The sequence below is a fragment of the Sinocyclocheilus anshuiensis genome, unplaced genomic scaffold (genome assembly GCF_001515605.1).
Source record: "Sinocyclocheilus anshuiensis isolate Anshui unplaced genomic scaffold, SAMN03320099.WGS_v1.1 scaffold329, whole genome shotgun sequence".
Classification (NCBI taxonomy): Eukaryota; Metazoa; Chordata; class Actinopteri; order Cypriniformes; family Cyprinidae; genus Sinocyclocheilus; species Sinocyclocheilus anshuiensis.
The window spans coordinates 1,704,719-1,718,746 of record NW_015540881.1 but is presented as its reverse complement, the minus strand read 5'-3'; the positions used below and the strand labels follow the sequence as shown (position 1 = coordinate 1,718,746).

The 14,028-nt window shown below is 36.2% G+C and overlaps 1 protein-coding gene across 2 annotated transcripts in view; it reads right to left on the bottom strand.

The window, feature by feature from the left end:
- Positions 1-14,028, bottom strand: part of LOC107688495 (phospholipase D1-like) — a 35,031-nt gene that overhangs the window by 16,805 nt on the left and 4,198 nt on the right. The window contains exons 2-9 of one of the 2 annotated variants that reach the window (XM_016486175.1): positions 7,726-7,905; positions 7,118-7,287; positions 6,900-7,042; positions 5,049-5,160; positions 3,745-3,810; positions 3,325-3,383; positions 960-1,052; positions 431-583 (exon numbers count right to left, since the gene is read on the bottom strand). In XM_016486175.1, the coding sequence (XP_016341661.1) occupies positions 431-583; positions 960-1,052; positions 3,325-3,383; positions 3,745-3,810; positions 5,049-5,160; positions 6,900-7,042; positions 7,118-7,287; positions 7,726-7,822 (893 nt within the window). In that variant the 5' untranslated portion in view covers positions 7,823-7,905. Of the gene's footprint in view, positions 1-430; positions 584-959; positions 1,053-1,521; positions 1,581-1,941; positions 2,092-3,324; positions 3,384-3,744; positions 3,811-5,048; positions 5,161-6,899; positions 7,043-7,117; positions 7,288-7,725; positions 7,906-14,028 lie in introns of those variants that run through there. The other variant, XM_016486176.1, reaches the window with a different exon arrangement.

Here is a 14,028-nt window from a genome sequence, read left to right as displayed (position 1 = left end):
CCCGCTGAGTGGCATTAAACAGCTTGAAAGATCAAAGACAATTTTTTATATAACTCACACTGGATTCGTCTGAAAGAAAAGTCATATACACCTAGAATGACTTGAGGGTGAGTAATTTGTGGGCTAATTTTCATTTTTGGTTGAACTAACCCTTTAATGATGTTTTTTTTTCTTTTTCTTACAAACATGCAGCTTTTCACTTCACAAGACATTAATTAATATACTGGAGTCATGTGGATTATTGTGATGTTTTTATCAGCTGTTAGACTCACATTCTGACGGCACCCATTCACTGCAGATGATCTATTGGTGGAGGATCAAAAGTTGTGTAATTTCTCCAAATCTGTTCCAAAGAAGAAACTGATCTACATCTTGTAAATTTTCAGCGATTTTAAATTTTTTGGTGACCAATATATTTTAGCGAACACACCTGGACAAGTTCTCTATCCTCACTCCATGCTTGGTCTCTGTGTATTTGGAGTCCATTTTGATACTGAACTCATTGTCCACCAGCAGGACAAATGAAATGGCACCTGTGTCTGGCTTCATGTACAGTAGAAAAGAGTCCTTCACAATAAGCCACCTAAACAAAGAGCACAAAAGACTTCATCATTAGACTCCATCACAACCATGAGGTCAAAGTGTGCTTTTCTAAAGCGTTATTATACAGACAGCAGTGAAAGGCAGTGATAGTGTCGGTTTAACCAGAGAATGAAAGTAGCACGGTATCAGTGGAGCAGAGATAAACAGCTCGCTAGACTCAAAGAGACTGTACGGTGTGTGTGCATGGCTGTCCGCTCTATCTGAACTGTGCATTTTCACAGATAACACTGCTTTAAAGAGTAAAATGTTAAAGCTCAAAGTGAAGAGCACAGCCTCACTGCATGAATGCATTTAATCTGCTTTTGTGGTTTACTTGAGGAATTGTGCAATAGATTTTGTGTTTTATGAATAATTACCTCTTGGACCAGCGGTAGCAGACTTCATTGTGGCCACAGCAGTTCATGCCTGGGATACGGTGACCTCCTGACCTTTTATAAACAATGCCTTCTCTGAAAGATACAGGTTTGTATGAGCAAAAGTGAATCTCATGAAGCACATTAAAACATGTCTGTGTCATATGTCAGATAAGAAATGAGATAATAGATTATAAAGTATGTTGCGTAAAATTACGCACATTTTTAGGACCATGACATTTATTCCATCATAACATTTTCACGACAAACACATCCCCTCCCAATTTTGAATTCAAACAAAATTGCATCACAGTACATTTTTAATGATATATAGTACACAACATACAGTATTATGTATTATGTTATATAATAAAAAATTATATTTAAAAAAAAAAACAGACACATTATGGTAATAATGAGAATTTATGCTTAAAAAGTTGTTGCTTGATTGACATTACTGCCACAATGCAAAAATAAATAAATAAATTCATAAACCCTAAATAAATAACATTAGAAATATCACACTTAAAAATAAATAAATAATACAAATGGAGTGTGTCCTTACAAGCCCTTGGGCCCCAAGTCCTGAATGAAGGACAACTGGCTCACATCAATAAACTCTATCTGTAAAAGAGAAACAATTCTGCTTAAAACCAGTGAGACAGAGATGCAGCTTCAATTAAAAGAAGTTACACTAAATCCTCAGCTATATTGACCCCTGCAGGGTATTAAAGACGAAGAGAGAGAATGAAAGAAGGAATGTGAGGGAGAAAGAGAGAGAGAATTACGGATGCCCTTGATTAAAGCTGCTTGAATAGCACTGAGCTGAGAGAGAGAGCGAGAGAGATGCACATTAACACGCTCAGGACACGCCGTCTCCATCTGTAATATTGATCCTCATTAAAGTAGGATCGTCTGCTTCATTAAAGATAACTCAACATGAGCTCTATCAGGGCCTGAACTCTATAATCAAGAGTGAGCTTACGGTTGCGTAGTATTTTCGGTACATTGCCATCCTCAGCAGCTTGTTTAGGTAGTCTTCCAGTTGTTTCTGAAAAAGGAAAATGCGTTTGTTAGTTGGCTTGAAAAGTTTGATTCTGTGGCACTGGTTCTGTTCCATGATAGATATCAGTAAAACTCAGAAAGTAAAAATGCCATTCAAAGTTTTGCTAAATACTGTATATTTTTGATGATATTTAAACCATTCCATAGATATCAGTATGAAAAGGTTGCAGTTATCAACACTGCAAAAAAATGTTGTTTTTCCTCAGTATTTCTGTGTTGTTTTCCAGTACAGATATCATAACATTCTTAAATCAATACAGATTAACTAGACATGCAAAATGACACAAGTCTTGTTTTCTGAGAAATGCACCAAAATTAAGTGAGTTTTTGATTAAAACAGAAAAAAATAAAATCTGTCAGTCATGTTTTCCTTTTGAACCCACCGGCAGACATTTGTTATTGTTTTAAGCATAAAATCACTTAAAACAACAACTCAAACAAAAAACTGAGGAATAATTTTTATTTTATTTTGCAGTGAAGCCAGGTTTTGATTTTCAGTTTAATGTAATGCTATTTTGCTATCTAGCAAACAATGTTAGTTATATTGTAATGCAATGTTTTCATTACATTTATCATAATGATGAATATATCTCCTATACATAATCTAACTTTACTATTATTTTACTTATGCAAGCAAACTTTAAATATCTGATCAATATTACATAACATAGAAATATAGCATTACACAATGTTTCTTAAATGTCTTTAATGAAAGTTATTATTAAAAATATACAGTATTTTCTGAGTCACTAAAATATGAATTATGAAAGTGATGTTTGCCTATTAGGCCTAATGTATTGACAAAGGAAGAGCTGTATGCTAATCAGCTGATTAATTACTCATTCATTAGTTTTTGAAAGATTTTCCTTAAACATCTATATAGAAAATTACCAGGAAATATACTTCTGAATGTCAGGTCACTGAAAAAGTAGTCAATCGATATTAAGCTCTATTCAACAGCTCGAATCTTCAGAATTTCATCAGCAGATTATGTTCTCATGTTCTCATGTGACTCACACTAATGATATGACAAGCAGTGTGCTGTTACTACATACACACTCAGAGACCACTGAATCATGTCAGTGTGTGGGAGAGACCTGCCCACAGACTCAAATGCCTGGCCTTGGGACGATCAAGATCACGTCATGCTCAACAGTGTATGGGATCACTTCCTGTCATGTGATCCAGGGCTAGTACTGCAGTAAGCATGTTGGAGTGACTCACTCTCCGACCCCTAAATAAATAACATTAGAAATATCACACTTAAAAATAAATAAATAATACAAATGGAGTGTGTCCTTACAAGCCCTTGGGCCCCAAGTCCTGAATGAAGGACAACTGGCTCACATCAATAAACTCTATCTGTAAAAGAGAAACAATTCTGCTTAAAACCAGTGAGACAGAGATGCAGCTTCAATTAAAAGAAGTTACACTAAATCCTCAGCTATATTGACCCCTGCAGGGTATTAAAGACGAAGAGAGAGAATGAAAGAAGGAATGTGAGGGAGAAAGAGAGAGAGAATTACGGATGCCCTTGATTAAAGCTGCTTGAATAGCACTGAGCTGAGAGAGAGAGCGAGAGAGATGCACATTAACACGCTCAGGACACGCCGTCTCCATCTGTAATATTGATCCTCATTAAAGTAGGATCGTCTGCTTCATTAAAGATAACTCAACATGAGCTCTATCAGGGCCTGAACTCTATAATCAAGAGTGAGCTTACGGTTGCGTAGTATTTTCGGTACATTGCCATCCTCAGCAGCTTGTTTAGGTAGTCTTCCAGTTGTTTCTGAAAAAGGAAAATGCGTTTGTTAGTTGGCTTGAAAAGTTTGATTCTGTGGCACTGGTTCTGTTCCATGATAGATATCAGTAAAACTCAGAAAGTAAAAATGCCATTCAAAGTTTTGCTAAATACTGTATATTTTTGATGATATTTAAACCATTCCATAGATATCAGTATGAAAAGGTTGCAGTTATCAACACTGCAAAAAAATGTTGTTTTTCCTCAGTATTTCTGTGTTGTTTTCCAGTACAGATATCATAACATTCTTAAATCAATACAGATTAACTAGACATGCAAAATGACACAAGTCTTGTTTTCTGAGAAATGCACCAAAATTAAGTGAGTTTTTGATTAAAACAGAAAAAAATAAAATCTGTCAGTCATGTTTTCCTTTTGAACCCACCGGCAGACATTTGTTATTGTTTTAAGCATAAAATCACTTAAAACAACAACTCAAACAAAAAACTGAGGAATAATTTTTATTTTATTTTGCAGTGAAGCCAGGTTTTGATTTTCAGTTTAATGTAATGCTATTTTGCTATCTAGCAAACAATGTTAGTTATATTGTAATGCAATGTTTTCATTACATTTATCATAATGATGAATATATCTCCTATACATAATCTAACTTTACTATTATTTTACTTATGCAAGCAAACTTTAAATATCTGATCAATATTACATAACATAGAAATATAGCATTACACAATGTTTCTTAAATGTCTTTAATGAAAGTTATTATTAAAAATATACAGTATTTTCTGAGTCACTAAAATATGAATTATGAAAGTGATGTTTGCCTATTAGGCCTAATGTATTGACAAAGGAAGAGCTGTATGCTAATCAGCTGATTAATTACTCATTCATTAGTTTTTGAAAGATTTTCCTTAAACATCTATATAGAAAATTACCAGGAAATATACTTCTGAATGTCAGGTCACTGAAAAAGTAGTCAATCGATATTAAGCTCTATTCAACAGCTCGAATCTTCAGAATTTCATCAGCAGATTATGTTCTCATGTTCTCATGTGACTCACACTAATGATATGACAAGCAGTGTGCTGTTACTACATACACACTCAGAGACCACTGAATCATGTCAGTGTGTGGGAGAGACCTGCCCACAGACTCAAATGCCTGGCCTTGGGACGATCAAGATCACGTCATGCTCAACAGTGTATGGGATCACTTCCTGTCATGTGATCCAGGGCTAGTACTGCAGTAAGCATGTTGGAGTGACTCACTCTCCGACTAGACACTTGCTCCTCTCGTGCCAACTCATCTCCACCTCCCCGAGGCAGTGCAGGCATCTGCCTCACCTCGCTCCTCTTTATGCTCTTTCTTCTCTCTGTGTGGCTGAAAGAAAGACAAAGATATCACAGTGTGAGACAGAAAAAAAGAAGAATGAAAAAAGCAAAGAGTTGGTGGAGAAAATGAATAGCCATGAAATCTGAGAAGAGAACAAAAAAGAGAGAATGGGGGAAAACCGAGAAAAGAAAAAGAAATGGAAACTTAGAGGACAAAAACTGTGAAAATAGGAGTGTAGAGGAAGGGAGAATTATTATAGCTTCTTTAAGAATGAGAAGAGTAGTAACTGATCCTCTACACCTGGTATTTAAATCCATCTAGGGCCATTGAACCACAAGTGGTCAGTTGATACACATTAGCGCTTACAGCAAGCAGTGACATGCATCTGTAACGCATCTCCTGTGACCACTTGTGAAGAGGAGTGAATTTCAGACAGCACTTGAAAGGCACAGTGAGTGCACAAAGAGAATGCTACTCAAAGGGATTTTCCAAATTAAAGTACTGCAAGCAACTGAATCCTTTTAGCAAGCGCTTTTCCTGAAAAAATTTGAGAAAGTAGTTTTGCAATTTTTAACCATGCGATCCTGAGTGGCGAATTCTCACAATTTAACTTAAAATGTGAGGCAATTTATCTGAGATACCTGGGATTTAATCAATTTTAACAAATTAAATTGGAAACTTTTGATTTTTTTTTAGATGCCATATTAAAGGTGCCACCTGCAATGTTTGACCAGAATATTCCCACAACTGGCAACCCAGTTTTTCAAAATACTGTTGGTCAAATTGGCAGTGAGCAGAATCACACAGACCAAAACAAGCATTTTTTGTAGAAACAAGAATGTGAACTTAAATATCTGGAAACACATTATTGTACTTTTATGCTAGTACAGTCAAAAAATTACATACAGCACCTTTAACAATCAGTACACATGCTGAAATAAATATAATTTAAAGACACAAAAAGATTGTATTTGATGCCAAACCATATACAAAAATCAAACTTTTCTATTTTAAGTCATTAATTTATTGTAAAACTGAATCCATGAAAATTCTGAATTTTCAGCAGTCATTACTCCAGTCTTGAGTGTCACATCATCCTTCAGAAATCCTTCTAATATGCTGATTTGGTGCTTAAGAAACATTTCTTATTATAAAAGTTGAAAACAGTTGTGGTGCTTAATATTTTGTGGAAGCTGTGATAATTTGTTTTTCAGGAATCTGTTAAAAATAACAGTATTTATTTCAAAAATAACTTTTTTTGTAATAATACAAGTCTTTACTGCCACTTTAATTTGATCAATTTAATACACCCTTGCTGAAAAAAGTATTAGTTTCTTAACTAAACAAATGACTCATTACATCATCGTGCAACTTCATGATGATAAAACAGTAAAAAAAAAAAAAGAGATTAATTTTAATCTTACATTTTATTAAACTAAATTAATACATATAATTTAATTAATTCGTTTATTTATTTAATTCATCAAGCCACTTTTATCTGAAGGATAAAGTGTCACTGTATACTAATAATGTTCTGTGAAATCCATATGGGCATTTCCAAGTCTTTCAATCAGATAGTTATTTTCTATTTTCAAACTTTTCAAACACTTGTTTCTTCTTTTTATGTTGTCCGGTGTGCATGTAGTATTTGCACTACTAATGTGACGTGGTTTCCAAGTGGTTTGTGTGAGCATACTATAATATGTTTTGTATTTAGTGCCATGATCAACTCCATACCAGGTGTAAAGGATCATGGGTTAAGTTTATCTGTAGGGCAGGGGTCTGACCTTCGGGTGGGCAGTGGGATCCTCATAAGGGTCTTGTATTTCAGAAGCTCTCTGTGCAGCTCCATGAAGTGCTTCTCTTTTCTCTTGACTATCCAGGTGAAGTTCCCATGTTTGAGCTCTATCTTAAACACGGCTGGCATTGCCTGTGAACACAGCAGTGATGTGAGATCTGTGACATCTTTCTACCATTGCTTTTAACTAGCATGTGCTTCACAGACCTTGGACACGCTCCTGTGTTTGGACACGTTGAAGCGGTCCGGGGCCCTGGTGAAGCGTTCCACATCGAGGATCTTGGCAGTGATAGGGGCAGCGGTCAGATAGACCTGTGCTTCTGTCTCTTTAAAGCCAACTGTCCTGTACACGGCAGAGAATGGGATACGGGATACTCCTGTAAGAAAAGACAGGATGGACTGAGGAATGCCTGCGGCGAATGCGAGCTCTAGTGTGTGTGCTGAATGCTTGTTTGTGACATGCTGCATCATGTTATGCAGTTGTCCTTACATCACTCCTTTTAACACACGTCCCATATAGTCCAGATGTCTGATTAGACAGACCTGCTGTCACTTCCTCTCTGAAAAATGACTGGCAAAATAAATCCTGTTCCTCAAGTCTAACTTGTATTCAGTCATTTTGAAATGAGAAGAGCCACCTTTATTTAAATAGTGCTTTATACGATACAGATCGTTTCAAAGCAGCTTCACAGTAATAAACAGGAAAATAACAGAATGACGCAAACTTCATCAAAAATGAGACAAGCACTTCTAAAAAGACAATACTACTAAAACAAATAAATGTTTAGGACCTGATTTTATTAATAATCACTTACCTGAGGGGTTGAACTCGCAGTCCACCACTTCAGGTTCATCCTCAGCATCTGAGCAGCCCAGGTCCCTGGTGTCCAGGTTCTCCACCGTGTCACTCATGTCTGCTTTTATCAGATTGAGTTACTTCTTATGGGCTCACCGAAGCATATTTAGCACTCTTCAGCTTGAAGGTCCAGCATTGCCTGTTTGAACACACAAACACAGACATCGAGTCAATACCCTAAAGCAGGGTTCCTCAATTAGTTTTCGCAGAGGGCCGAATTCTGCCAACAATACCAAGCCAAGGGCCACTGACCTATATATATATAAATTGTTATTATTATTACAATTATTATATTATTGTTGCTTTTTTTTTAAATAATCACAAGATGGTCACAAGATGAATATTCAGATTTTTTTCCCCAGTAGTCTGTTTTATTCAACCAATTATGAACATTTTTGCATTTAGATACAGAAGAACATTGCCTGTTGAATATTAAAAACAAATGAACAAACAAAAAATCAACTGTTCCTTATTTTAGGAACGGTTTTTATTTTCTGCGACGTCGTGGCAGGAACAACATACAAAATATGACAGTGATAATTGGTAATGATTATGTGCTTTATTCAATGTTAAAATTGTCTAATGTGAGTTTGAATATTATTTTGCATTATCTTTATAGCCATAGTGAAAGCAACAATAGATATTTTACCTCAGATCTTGAAAATAAATTAAAGCAAACTTGTATGTTAAAACTGTGAACTCCCTGCGAACCAACACGTGTATTCTATAACAAAGATATCAGTCACTCACTCAAAAGTCAAAACTGTTCTGTCCATTCACATTTGAACTATTTTCCGTGTCCACTTTTCTTTTCTACACACGTTTTTGCTGTCACATCGTATCTACAGGTGCATCTCAATAAATTAGAATGTCGTGGAAAAGTTCATTTATTTCAGTAATTCAACTCAAATTGTGAAACTCATGTATTAAATAAATTCAATGCACACAGACTGAAGTAGTTTAAGTCTTTGGTTCTTTTCATTGTGATGATTTTGGCTCACATTTAACAAAAACCAAGTTGACGGCGGACAAGTTGAGTCCGCCGTTTACTCTCGGGATTTGTTGTGTCGCGTCGCATCCAAGACAGCATCACTGATTATAACGAGTTCTTGTATTTTATTGCGTCGCGCCGCTCGCGTCCGGTGTAGACACGATGCAAGTTAATGTAGCTTTCTGATGCTGCGTTTGAATTTTCATGCCACATTATTTGAAATTAGCACGGGCCAAACTTTTTTCTCTCACGGGCCGGATGTGGCCCTTGCGGGCCGCCTATTGAGGAACCCTGCCCTAAAGCAATGGTTCTCAACTACCAGTATGAAAAAAAAACAATACTAAATACACCCAAATTAAAATGTAATTAACTAAATGATCACAATTTGACATAATTAGAAGAGCAAACTAAATCGGTTTAGCAACTTTTAAAAAAGAAGGGAGAAAAGTTTTAGCACAGACTCATCTATTAAAATTAGGTAGATTCCATCATAGACAGGTTGCGTGACATGCACTCATGCTTAAAAATCATGAATATTATATACTGGTTCACTAGCAATGAGGATAAAGTTGGATTGTGCCAATAACAATTGGCTGCCAAGAGCATAAAATATTGAAATTCAATTTTGTATGATAAACAAGTCTAGTGCTGTGTTGTGTCACCACTTCATGTCCAGTTTAAATTCTGAGTCCTACGGCAAAACCAGCTCTAATCTAATTAGCTTTGATTAGCTGGCAAAGTCACCAATATGTCTTTTTCATATTCTTTTTCATTCAGAAATGAACATGTGTGCCATGTTTGCATTGTACTTGGAACATTTGTGCAGCATCATAAATCAAATATCCTTTTGTTTTAGAAAGCTTTGTAATTATATTATATTGCAGTACATGCACCTCTTTTAAATAAATGCTGTTCTTTTAAACTTTCTATTTATAAAGGAATCTTGACCAAAAAAAAAAAAATCACAGTTTCCCAAAAAATATTAAGCAGCACATTTTTTTTATCAATATTGAAACAATAATACATATTTCTTGAGCACCAAATCAAGGATCATGTGATACTTAAGACTGGAGTAATGGCTGCTGAAAAAAATTCATCACAGGAATTCATTTTAAAATAAATGAAACAGAAATCAGCTATTTTAAATAGTAATAATATTTCACAGTATTATTGTTTTTACTGTATTTTTGATCAAATAAATGCAACCTTGGTGAGCATAACAAACATCTTTCAAAAACATAAACAAATCAAACGTGTATTATTATTAACTAGCTAGCCAAACCGTGACTCCTTAGTTTGCTCATTTCTATTTAAAACATTTCCTCTTTCAGTCAGGCCAAAAGTCAGAGGTCAAATGTCTTCTCCTGTGGAGCATGGAATCCCTCCAATCAATATTAAACTAATAATACACACAAGATCACATCAGTGTCATTCCCTCACCAAAAAAAAAACTATTAAAAAGAGATCACATCCTGTTTTCTTCAATATCTCTGGGAGCAAATCCAAGAAAATTCCCTAAACCCCAAAACAGCACCAGAATCACACTGAGAATTGCTTTCACAGAAATACAAAATCCAAGAAACTGTTCATTGTTCATGCCTTCACTATTCCTCTAAAATTAATTTGTCAGTTAGTGGCATGATCGAAAGGATGAATATAAAGGTAAATGACAGGACTGGTGACCCATCTGCAACTATAAATACAAGTAGGCCATAAAAAGGGAGATGAGATGATGCCACAACAGAGAATTCATATAAGCCACTGAAGCCCTTAAAGTCACCATGAAAAAATTCTTATTTTTTAATGGAATACTGTAGTGTTTATTATAAATAATTTATACGTGCACTTCATTATTTTTTTAAATTCATGTGCCCTCGTAATCTTTAATCAAAAACGTTAACCTCCCCTCCCCCTCAAAACGACTCATTTTCTCTTTCGGTCACGAGCTATGGCGCAAGGGCGTAGCTAGTGACATGAGGGGTAAACGCTGGGATAAACCCAAGTGCCAACCTCTCTCTCGTGAAACCAACATGGAAGTGACTAACATTGCAATTCATCGACTGGTCGCTAGAGCCGTCCCATAGACTCCCAATGTTAAAATGCCCAACTTTACAGCAGAAAAAAAAATTGTTTTCAGCCTGGTACAAAAAGTGGTTTTGGTCTATATAGCTAATTTTGTCCTTCATGACAACTGTGAGGGGGTGAATTTTTTTATAACTCAGTTTATATTATATTAAGCCTTAAAGTTCTGCATAATTAAGGGCGTGGCCACTTGAGTGACAGGTGGATTGCCGCTGCTATCACCACCGTCGAGCTAGGTGGGCGTGGTTTCAGCAACCAGCTCCTGCCTCTTTGCCCATTTTCGATTATCCGGGAGTGACGCGCAGTGACGCGCTGCCAAGATGGCGACGGCCGGCTCCGCCCACTTTGAGCTTCATAAACGCACTTCAGAAACCCACGGGTGACGTCACGGACACTACGTCCATGTTTTTATACAGTCTATGGGATAAACGACAGGGGGAAATATAGCACTGACACCAGTCATGAGTGAGTACGTTACCCCTAAACATTGAAAAGATATTAGGATATTACAACAACATTACTCTTAGGACATCGCAAACTAATTTTTTTCATGAATATGACTTAACCTGATGGAGGACGCGCTCAGTCATTCAGGCTCTCTCTCTCTCTCTCTCTCTCTCTCGCGCGCGCTGTTTAGGCATGTGTTGTGCCATTGATCATCATCGTCATCATCCTTAATAAATAAAACATTTATTCATGCTTGGGTGTCGGCTGTGAATCCAGCCGACACTGGATGGAGAGAAATCACCCACCACTAACTGCAAACTGGCATTCAGATCTAACTCCATTTTGTTAGCAATGCCCCAACTTCCAACGATCCAATCAATTCCCGAAGGACGAAATCAAGTCCCGCCCTCTCATTTCAGATGCCGTTTCACTCGGATATACGTCACAGTAGAGAAGAAAAGACCATCGCAACTTCCGTTTCAACTTTAAACATATTGAAAAATCATCACCAACAGTTAATAATGGATGTGCGGTAGAATGGAGGAGTGCTTTAATAGCTTGATAATCACAGATGTGGGTTTTACGTCTAAAGTAGAAAGTTTCACACAGTATGTGGAGGAAACAATACAAAGCAACAGGATATAAAGTACAACGGAAAAAGAAAGAATGACAGTGGAAGAGATTATAGAAAAATGCTGAAACTGAGCAGCTGAGTCACCAATTGTTACCAACACAACACAATTCACACTGCCACAAGTTCAGTAAAACTAAATGTGACCACCAACTCTATTCTCAAGCCTTTCACACAACATAAAGCCGACATTGGTGCTGTTAAAACAAAAAATTCATTATTAGAGCAAATAAGAAAAAACACAGCGCTGCTTTCTCTCATAAAGAGTCTAGTTGCTTTTCTTTAGACTGCAGTAATTTTGCTGCCAAGAACATGTTCGCTCTATAACTACCCCACAAAACCTTCTATTAAACATAATGGGACATTTTCTCCTCCCATTGGCTGGTTGCGGTGGGCTGCAGCGTGTAGATACTGGCTGATCTATTCAGTCTGATCGCTTAATGACCATTTAAAATGTGTGAACGAGGAATAATGTGTGCTAGAGAGAAGCTGAAACGTTTGAACTTCCCATCTTACGTAAAACAAGTCTAACGGTGAGGTGTGGCTCTTTGGCAACTCTATAATCTGAACTTGATATGACATCACCTTTTCCAGTCCAGCTACCTTTGGAAGCTTCTGCTTGACTCAGAGAAACAAACTTAGCCCTTCAATCCTGAAAGTCATTAAATCTTTCACAAACAAAGAGGCTGGTATGTTTCAAAACATCTTGCAATATTTATATAGCAGATACTTTACATTGTTCACCAGAGATATCAATGAGATATCAATCTTTTTTCTCAGTCAACATGAAATTGGAATTCTGTTTTCCTTGCTTAATGTTCCTGGTCTTCTGATCACTGCATACTGTTCCAAAGAGAAAATATAATGACTTCCCTTTTCCACTGACATCACTTGGCCACTCGGGTTATATAAAAGAGTCAAAGACAGAAAGGGGTTTACGAACATCAAAGCAATAATAATTTAATATAGTTTTAAATCCCCCCCCACACACATTAGGATGTATCCTGTTTAATTTCATTTTTCTGAGCAAAAAAATAATGACTATCATATATTCTTACGATGATTTGCAGAAGACACCAGCTAAAATGTAATTTAGTGTAACAAAAGTTCATATACCAAGCAATCTTGTCAGGCATATTTACAGCAAGAATCATTAGGTGACATTAAAAGACTGTATTTAAGGACCCTAGTGCAGCCACCAAAAACTAATTAACTTTGATTTTAAATCTTTACCAATCTTTGCCACTACCCTTAAAATCACAAGGTTTTACCCATTTGCAAGCAAGAATTTTTTAATAATTTAAAATATAATAAAATTTAGTGTGATCACTTTTTTACATATTTTAATAAGCACAGGTCAGAATAAGATTTTTTTTTTTCATTTTTACAAAAATATATCTGTCACGCTGAATGATTATAGAACATTATTTCACCCGTATTTTGACTTTTTTTTTTTTCCAAAAATTATTTGAAACATGCTTTTAGTTTTATCCATATAAAATCTTTTGTAAATTTAATTTGATGTGGACACCAAAATGGGACGTTTTGTCTTTGACCCATAAGCATTATTGTAAAATATTCTTTTTCTGTCTAACTAATCTTTCTCCAATCTGGCAGTGAACTCCAATTTTCTATTCTAAATCTAATCGATTCAATTGCAGCCCTATTTCACACAAATAAAATAGGTTGGCTTTACTTCATTGTCTCTGGTGGCCATGTTTACTATAAATATACAGGGCAGTCTAGCTAGCTGGTAGTTTAAAGGAGTCATATGATGCGATTTCTATTTTTTCTTTCTCTTTGGAGTGTTACAAGCTCTTGGTGCATAAAGAAGATCTGTAAAGTTGCAAAGACTAAAGTCTCAAATCCAAAGAGATATTCTTTATAAAAGGTAAGAGTCAACCACACCCTCCTAAAACGGCTCGTTCTAACACACCCCCACATGTCTACATCACGATGTGGGAAGATTTGCATAACGCCGCCCAAATGTTCACGCAAAGAAAGAAGGCGTAACTTTTATTCTCGCTGTTGCCGCCGCTGCCATGTTGTGGAGACGCTGTGTGTTTCGTTGTGAAAGCGAAACTACTTTGTTTGGCCTTCCAAAAGAGGAC